The sequence below is a fragment of the Stomoxys calcitrans genome, chromosome 4 (genome assembly GCF_963082655.1).
Source record: "Stomoxys calcitrans chromosome 4, idStoCalc2.1, whole genome shotgun sequence".
NCBI lineage: Eukaryota > Metazoa > Arthropoda > Insecta > Diptera > Muscidae > Stomoxys > Stomoxys calcitrans.
Genome location: NC_081555.1, coordinates 151435061 through 151445044, shown reverse-complemented (window position 1 = coordinate 151445044; position 9984 = coordinate 151435061). Strand labels below are relative to the sequence as shown.

At 37.7% G+C, this 9984-nt stretch overlaps 1 protein-coding gene across 1 annotated transcript; it reads right to left on the bottom strand.

Annotated features, from left to right (window-relative positions):
• Positions 1-3548: 3548 nt before the first annotated feature.
• Positions 3549-4522, bottom strand: LOC106087540 (achaete-scute complex protein T4). Its single transcript, XM_013252598.2, has one exon. It carries the CDS (start codon positions 4494-4496, stop codon positions 3549-3551), a length of 948 nt encoding a protein of 315 aa, XP_013108052.2. The 5' UTR covers positions 4497-4522.
• Positions 4523-9984: the final 5462 nt, after the last annotated feature.

Genomic DNA, 9984 nt, shown 5'->3' with positions numbered 1-9984 from the left:
ATTTAGGATAAGAAAACGTATCTGATATCCAATTGTCGGACCAAGTGCTACGGGGACCACCCCAAACCCCAAAACACCCCTAAATCGGACATATTTACCGACCATGGCAATATGGGACTCAAATGAAAGGTATTTGCGAGTAGAATACAAATGTGATATCCAAATGTGGGACCACATTTCTGGGGGTCCACCCCTTCTTCAAAAATACCCCCCTAACAGGACTTATTTACTGACCATGAGAATATGGGGCTCAAATAAAAGGTATTTGAGTGTAAAATTAGAATCTGATATCCAAATATGAAGCCAAGTGTTTGGGGGGCCGCCTCTCCCCAAAAACCTCCCCCAAAGGGGACACATTTACGACCATAGCCACATGGGGCTTAAATGAAAGTTCTTTGGGAGTAAAGCACAAATCTGATATCAATATTCGGGAAAAGTGTCTATGGGGCCACCCCACCCCTACAACACCACCCAACCCCCAAAACACCCCTAAATCGGACATATTTACCGACCATGGCATTATGGGACTCAAATATTGGACCAAATTTTTGGGGGAGCAATATGGGGCTCAAATAAAAGGTCTTTGGGTGTAAGGCACGAATGTGATATCAATACTTGGGAAAAGTGTCTATGGGACCACCCCACCCCCACAACACCACCCAAATAGTATGTATTTGCTAAATTATGCAATATGAGGCTCAAATAAGAGGGTTTTTGAAGTAGAACACGAATCGGATATATATTTTCAGGACCAACTCCCTGAGTGGCCGCCCATCCCCCAAAACATACCCCAAGCCGGTCATGTTTGCTGACTATGAAAATATGGGGCTCAAATTAAAGGTATTTGGGAGTAGACCACGTATCTGATATCAACATTGGGGACCAATTGTCTAGGGGACGCCCACCTCCATAACAACCCCCAAATAGGACGTATTTGCTCACCAAGACAATTTGGGTCTTAAAGAGAGTGGAAATAAATATTCATAGTTTTTAGGGCCGATACCCCAAACCGGACATATTTGCTGACTTTTGCAATAAGGAGTTTAAATGAGATTTGAAAGCGAATTTGATATCCAATTTTGAGGGCAATGGCAATACGGGGTTCAAATAAATCATATATAGATATATGAGAATAGGGCACGTTGCTGATATATTTTCCGGGCTTAGTGTTTGGGCGACCACCCCAATCCCCAAAACACCCCTAGATCGGTCATATTTACCGACCATGTCAATGTGGAACTTAAATGAAAGGTATTGGGGTGTAGAGCAAGAATTGATACCCATTTTCGGGACTAATTTTCTGGGGGTCAACCTCTTTCCCAAAATATGGGGTTCAAATTAATGATATGTAGATATATGAGATTAGAGCACGTTGCTGATACATTTACCGGGCTTAGTGTTTGGGGGACCACCCCAATCCTCAAAACACCCCTAAATCGGCCATATTTACCGACCATGTCAATGTGGAGATTAAATGAAAGTAAATGGGGGGTAGAGCAAGAATTGATACCCACTTTCGGGACCAATTTTCTGGGGGTCAACTCCTTTCGCAAAATACCCCACAAGCAACAATTTTTAAGTGACCATCGCAAAATGCGGCTCAAATAATGGTATTTGGGAGTATAATACGAATTTGATATCCAAGTTTAGGAGCATGTATTAGGGCATCAACCCTTCCCTAAAACACCCCGCAAAGTGTAAAAATTTTTCGACCATGTCAATATGTGGTATTTAAGATTAGAAAACTAATTTGATAACCTATTGGGTTGCCCAAAAAGTAATTGCGGATTTTTTAAAAGAAAGTAAATGCATTTTTAATAAAACTTAGAATGAACTTTAACCAAATATACTTTTTTACACTTTTTCTAAAGCAAGTTAAAAGTAACAGCTGATAACTGACAGAAGAAAAATGCAATTACAGAGTAACAAGCTGTGAAAAAATTTGCCAACGCAAATTTCAGCAATTACTTTTTGGGCAACCCAATATTTTAAGAATGGAGTATACCTTACATCCAAACTTAAATTCGTAGACCAATAAAGATCATATGGGATTCGGACAAAGGCACTTACATTGTTAAACTGTTAGTCAAGCGATATATCGATCCAATTCGATTAATGCTTTGATTTGGTCATCATCAACTTCAATTGGCCGACCTGAACGTGGCTCATCTTTAAGTGAAAAATCTCCAGAACGGAATTTGCGAAACCAATTTTGACACTATCTTCCTTTTAAGGGTTTATCACCATACACATTTCGTAACTTTTTAGCAACCTGCTCCGCGTTTTTTTCTTTACGGAAATAATAAAGTAAAATATGACGAAAATGCTCCTTTGTGGGCTCCATATTAAAATTGACGCCAAACAAACAAATGTAAACAAAATTTCGCGCACTTTTTTTCTAAAGCAAGCTAAAAGTAACAGCTGATAACTGACAGAAGAAAGAATGCAATTACAGAGTCACAAGCCGTTGAAAAAATTTGTCAACGCCGACTATATGAAAAATCCGCAATTACTTTTTGGGCAATTCAATACTATTTTCGTAGCATGGTATTTCACTAAAAGCTCTTTTATTGTCGAAAATAAATATTCCAGGGAAACTTTTCTTCCATATAAAGTAAAAGAAGGCGCAGCGGAGCGGGCCCGGGTCAGCTAGTGAACAATAAAAAGGAGTGCACCTTTGAAACCACTTATTTTTGGTAAAAGAATCCATATACGTATTAAGAAAAAAATATTTTTTAAATTTCCTTCTTCTAGTGTGACTCTCTTTCCACAGAAAAAAATGATGATGAATCTTGAAATTATTTAAATTTCATATGAATTTTTGTCCTCTCTTTCCACAGAAAAAAATGTTGATGAATCTTGAAATTATTTAAATTTCATATGAATTTTTGTCCTCTATTTTCTGTGTAGATGAACATGTGCTTAGTTTAATACTCACTCATGGCTATATATTGAATTATTTCTTTGCCACACTTCCTGCGATTTTTCGATTTCGTTTTCGAAGCTTTCCCCTTCCAATCCTGTTTTAAAAAAATTACAAAAAGCGTTTGAAGAATTTTCTTTTATGATATTTTCCATTTTAATTTAATTTCTATCATTTTGTTCAACTTAAAAACGAATTAACATTTTATTCTTAATTTAAGAAAAAATAGTTTAGTGTCTTCCATGAATTAATACTAAATATGTTATCCTTATAAGTAAAGAGGTGGTTTTAAATCAATGTCTTCCTGTAAGGCACTTATAATTAAATTAAACTAAATGTATATACATTTTCTAAATATACAAAAATAAAATAAAAATGTTAGGCACTTGAGATTTAAAAAAAATGAGTTTTACGGTTATGCATATGTATACAAAAAAATTTGACTAGATTTACAAAAACAAATTGGAACAAAATTTTTGTGTTTTGTTTTACAACTCCAAAACATTTGCAAAGTCTTGAATTCAGCAAAAAAAAAAAAAATCCCTGATAATAATTTTTTTAGTAAATCCTGATTAAAACAGTCTTTTGGGAGAATACCGCAAAAATATTCAAAAATTCTCATACACTACTGTTCCTGCCACAAGGATATATAATCTAAGATCTCCTCATCGTCGGGGGTGCAATCCTCCTCATCCAAATTGAAATTGTCGTAGGGTTCAAATTTCAATTGAATGTTGGTCTCGAAATGTGCAGCTGCAGCATTGATTTGTGTTGAGGATAAGTCGGGCAAGGGTTGACCCTCAAAGTTGGCTGTTTCATAGGACAGACTGGAGTTGAAAGATGAGGTGGGTGATTGACTGCCATTGGTGATGTTGTTGTTACTGCTACTGGTATTGTTATTGTCATACACTGTATTATGTTGAGGCGAATACGAGTTTAGGGATACTGGAGAGAGCAAAGTTGTGCTGTTGCCATAGGGATTCAAATGACCCGATTGCAGATTGGCATCCATCAATGAAGGCAAAGGGCTGGTGGATTGCGTATAATACACCGGTGTGGGTGAGCTATTGTACACTGAAGCTGTGGTCGAGGACCCACTGGAACTGAAGGAACTATTGCTGGCCGTATCACAATTTGAGCTGTTGTTTTGCAACTCAAATTGCTGTGGCAGACTTATGCTGCCGCCATTCAAATCCTCCAGTAAGTCTTCCAATCGGCGTATATACTCCACCGCAATGCGTAGAGTATCCACCTTGCTTATCTTCTTTTGGGGGCCACGACCTCCACCCTTGGTCAAATCTGCTATAATCGTCTGAGGTATGTGCTGTCGGAGGCGGGCAAAACTATTGTTCACTTGTTTCACACGATTTCGTTCGCGGGCATTGCGCCTAAGCACCGAATGCTGTGATTGTTCAGCATTGTAGGGTTGAGCACGGTTCACTTTGCGACTTTTGCCATCCTCCGCCATGGGATGGGGTTGAATGTGGGGATATTTAAGCATTTTGCCCGAAGACACAATTGTGGTGGGAAATAAATGTTGAGCGTTCGATTGATTACAACTAACACTTGACATTTTATTTTTTCAACAATTTAAAGTTATTTTTGTCTCTTTTCTTATTTTCAAGTTTTTTTTTTGAGTTGAACTTAAGTGTGCTTTTTTAAAAGTTTTTGTCTTTTAGCTGTTGCAGCGAGATTTGAGAACTTGATCCTACGACACCTTGTTTAAGAATGAGTCCCTTTGTCCTAAACCTTTGCATTAAGTACCTTGCTCGCATTCGCTCAGGTTGCCATAGTTTCCTCGCACAAATGTTTGGCAATTAACCTGTGAGTGCACACAAAAGAGCATACGAAAGAGAGGGAGAGAGAGAGAGTTAAACTCATACAGAGTTCAAGAGAGTAAGGCCATAGTTACCTGTGATCGACAGGCCAACAGGTAAATGTGGTGAGTTTTACACACACACCAAGCAGCCTTAAAACTCTCTGCCTTCCTTTTTGATGTGTGGGGAAAACCCATCGTATATACACATCAGGTATTCTCTGGTTGTTAGATCAAGGTTTCTCATAAAATCTTATCAGTTTTTGTCGGTTTTATGGTTAGCGAGAGTAGAATAAAGGTCTGCTCTGTACCCAGGTATTCTCCTACTTTGCACATAAATCCTTTTCATTTGCTTTGAGTTGGGAACAGTTGAGCTCTGTGTTGCAGATTTATTTTCCATACCCCTCTTTATGCAGAGAAACGTTGTTATTAGCCTTTGCAGAGAGTTGCATTGTTATACACCAGAGAACTATTGAAGATAACATTGAGGATGTTTGCTTGCCAATACATTGAAGGTTGAGGCATGGCATGTTGTTGATAGACCCAAACAGTTGCAGTTGGCATTTGCTGAAATCAAGAACATTTGATTGTTGAACGGATGTTTGTAAGAGACATTGTCCAGGCGATGAGTAGGGGAAAGACGTAATTTTTTAGTTGTTGATTGAGAAAGTGATTTTGGATTTATTATTATATTAAAATCAATCAAATAAAAACAATCTAATTGTGTTAATTATTTGTTTATAAAATTTCAAAGAATTTGTAGAATATGTTGATTGGTCATTATTTTTTAGAATTTCATAAATATTTTCATATTTTTGGCAGCCATAAATGTTGCTTGGAGAAGTTTATCAACACGGAATAATAATGAAATTTATATAAGAAGGAACTTATAAAAGTATTCAAAGCTTACATTATGGAACTATATACAATGAGCCTGTATTTAACCCTTTGAGGACGAATGGGATATATATGACCCATTTTGTATGTTTGCTCTAAAATCCACATTTATTAATGGATTTTTGAAAATTTGCATTTAATCGATAAAGAACCAATAAAAATATAAAATTGCTTCACCAATATTGAAGATACTTTTATACTCTCCACCATAGGATGGCAGTTACAAATTTCGTCATTCTGTTTTTTACTACTAGAAATATTCGTCTAAGACCCCATATACCCCATATATATTCTTGATCGTAGTGACATTTTATGTCGATCTAGCCATGTCCGTCCGTCTGTCTGTCAAAAGCACGCTAAATTTCGAAGGAGTAAAGTTAGCCGCTTGAAATTTTGCACAAAAACTTTTTATTAGTGTAGGTCGCTTGTTATAGTAAATGGGCCATATCGCTCCATGTTTTGATATAGCTGTCATATAAACCGATCGGGGATCTTCATTTCTGGAGCCACTAGAGGGCGCAATTCTTATCCGATTGGAATGAAATTTTGCACGTCGTGTTTCGCTATGACTTTCAACAACTGTGCAAAGTATGTTTCAAATCGGTCAATAACCTGATATAGCTATCATATAAACCGATCTTGAATCTTGACTTATTGAGCCACTAGAGGGCGCAATTCTTATCCGATTTGGCTGAAATTTTGAATAACGGCTTGTCCCATGTCCTTTAATATGACTTCTACTTGGTTTCTAAAATTCAATTCAGTTATGGTTTGAATCGATCCATAACTTGATATAGTTCCAACTCTTTTCTTTTATCCTTTGTTTGTCTAGAAAGAGATACCAGGAAAAGACCTCGACAGATCCGATCCATGGTGGAGGGTATATAAATTCGGCCCGGCTGAACTTAGTAAGCTTTTACTTGCTTTTTTTTTATAAATTTGTGCATTTGTTTGCAGCGTAAAGAAGGAAAAGTGCTGGGCCCATCAATAAGTATACCTATCGGCTTAGAAACACATCATGATTCCGTCTGTCCATGTATTCTTGTAATCAAGGTAAAGGTAGCATTTGTTGTCCGATTTTGTAAAAATTTTGTACATGTTAATTTTTTGATTCCAAGACAAAGGTTATTGATTTTGAAATGGCACTTAGAGCATTTCCAGTTTGTCAATGTAAATTTTTGGGAATTTTAGTCGTTTTTGCTTTTTTGTAAGCTTAACTTTGATTTTAGTAAAGAGTGATTTGTTAAGAGCTTGATAACTTTTTTTTTAAAAAAAACGCATAAAATTTGCAAAATCTCATCGGTTCTTTATTTGAAACGTTAGATTGGTCCATGACATTTACTTTTTGAAGATTATTTCATTTAAATGTTGACCGCGGCTGCGTCTTAGGTGGTCCATTCGGAAAGTCCAATTTTGGGCAACTTTTTCGAGCATTTCGGCCGGAATAGCCCGAATTTCTTCGGAAATGTTGTCTTTCAAAGCTGGAATAGTTGCTGGCTTATTTCTGTAGACTTTAGACTTGACGTAGCCCCACAAAAAATAATCTAAAGGCGTCAAATCGCATGATCTTGGTGGCCAACTTACCGGTCCATTTCTTGAGATGAATTGTTCTCCGAAGTTTTCCCTGAAAATGGCCATAGAATCGCGAGCTGTGTGGCATTTAGCGCCATCTTGTTGAAACCACATGTCAACCAAGTTCAGTTCTTCCATTTTTGGCAACAAAAAGTTTGTTAGCATCGAACGATAGCGATCGCCATTTACCGTAACGTTGCGTCCAACAGCATCTTTGAAAAAATACGGTCCAATGATTCCACCAGCGTACAAACCACACCAAACAGTGCATTTTTCGGGATGCATGGGCAGTTCTTGAACGGCTTCTGGTTGCTCTTCACTCCAAATGCGGCAATTTTGCTTATTTACGTAGCCATTCAACCAGAAATGAGCCTCATCGCTGAACAAAATTTGTCGATAAAAAAGCGGATTTTCTGCCAACTTTTCTAGGGCCCATTCACTGAAAATTCGACGTTGTGGCAGATCGTTCGGCTTCAGTTCTTGCACGAGCTGTATTTTATACGGTTTTACACCAAGATCTTTGCGTAAAATCTTCCATGTGGTCGAATAACACAAACCCAATTGCTGCGAACGGCGACGAATCGACATTTCACGGTCTTCAGCAACACTCTCAGAAACAGACGCAATATTCTCTTCTGTACGCACTGTACGCATTCGTGTGGTTGGTTTAATGTCCAATAAAGTAAACTGAGTGCGAAACTTGGTCACAATCGCATTAATTGTTTGCTCACTTGGTCGATTATGTAGACCATAAATCGGACGTAAAGCGCGAAACACATTTCGAACCGAACACTGATTTTGGTAATAAAATTCAATGATTTGCAAGCGTTGCTCGTTAGTAAGTCTATTCATGATGAAATGTCAAAGCATACTGAGCATCTTTCTCTTTGACACCATGTCTGAAATCCCACGTGATCTGTCAAATACTAATGCATGAAAATCCTAACCTCAAAAAAATCACCCTTTAGATACTAGCTGACCCGAGCCCGCTCCGCTGCGCCTTCTTTTACTCTATATGGAACAAAAGTTTCCTTGGAATATTTATTTTCGACAATTAAAGATCTTTTAGTGAAATACCATGCTAACTTGACTAACAGTTTATCAATATAAGTGCCTTTCTCTGAATCACATATGATCTTTATTGGTCTACGAATTTAAGTTTGGATGTAAGGTGTAATCCATTCTTAAAATACTTCATTTCAGACCGATATTCTTATGATGTCTGACTTAGTGGTGTTTTCGGGGTAGAGGTGGTCCCCCAGATACTTGGATCTAAAAAAATATCAGCATCGTGCTCTTCTCTCAAATACCATTTGTTTAAACCTCATATTACCACTGGCTTAAGAGAAGTTACAGGATAAAGCGTCTCCCAAACACATGGCCCCAAAATAGGTTATCAAATTCGTTTTCTAATCTAAGCATGGTCGAAAAAATTTTTCCCTTTGTGGGTGTTTTGGGAAAGGGGTGATGCCCTAAATACATGGTCCTACAATTGGATATCAAATTCGTATTCCACTCCCAAATACCTTTATTTGAGCCTCATTTTGCGATGGTCACTAAAAAATTGCTGTTTGTGGGGTATTTCGGAAAAGGGGTAGACCCCCAGAAAATTGGTCCCGAAAATGGGTATCAATTCTTGCTCTACCCCCCAATACCTTTCATTTACCACATTGACATTGTCGGTAAATATGCCAGATTTAGTGGTGTTTTGGGGATTGGGGTGGTCCCCCAAACACTAAGCCCGGAAAATATATCAGCAACGTGCTCCATTCTCATATATCTACATATCATTAATTTGAACCCCATATTTTGGGAAAGAGGTTGACCCCCAGAAAATTGGTCCCGAAAGTGGGTAACAATTCTTGCTCTGCCCCCCAATTTCTTTCATTTAAGCTCCACATTGACATGGTCGGTAAATATGCCCGAATTAGGGGTGTTTTGGAGATTGGGGTGGTCGCCGAAACACTAAGCCCGGAAAATATATCAGTAACGTGCTCTATTCTCATATATCTATATATCATTTATTTGAACCCCATATTGCTATAGGCCTCAAAATTGGATATCAAATTCGTTATCTAGTCTCATTTAAACTCCTTATTGCAAAAGTCAGCAAATATGTCTGGGTTGGGGTTATTGGCCCTGTTCAAAGTACGTTTGAACATGAAGTCATGTGCACCCATGTGCAGACATGCGTTCACGTATGCACATGACCCACTGTGCATAACGGTACATTGAAGTAAGTTCTTAATCGCTGATTCCGCCTTGACTTCATATTTGTTTACCTGGAATTGTTGCTTGTAGCTTGGAAAGTTGACCGTTTTCGCGGGGTCCAAGTGACAAGCAACAACCAAAAAAAGATCAGTCTCGCTTTTAAATCTCAAACCCGCGCATCGTATTCTCTCCCCCTCAAAGTGAACCCAAGTGAAGTGAAAAGCAAAAAAGTGATCTTACATATATACATATAAACAATCGTTAAAGAAAAGAACATTACAAACAGTGAAACAAAAATTAACAAACTCAATTTTCAGACGTGAAGAAGACACTAAGATACAACATAAACCCACAAGAAGACCCAAAATCAACACAACACATGGTTAAACCATCAAAGTGCGGGACACCAAAAATAAACACAAGTGCGGGCCACTCTACACACCATCAACAAATTCCTATATCCTTAGACCCAAACTCAAAATGTGAAATAACCTACTTACCCTCTAAAATTAAATTTTCCTACTTAAAGCTAAAGTTAAAATTTCCTATCCAAAACTAAAAGTAA

What these genes read in the sequence shown, in the direction of transcription:
- LOC106087540 (XM_013252598.2), bottom strand. Translation starts at nt 4,496, where the DNA reads ATGTCAAGTGTTAGTTGTAATCAATCGAACGCTCAACATTTATTTCCC.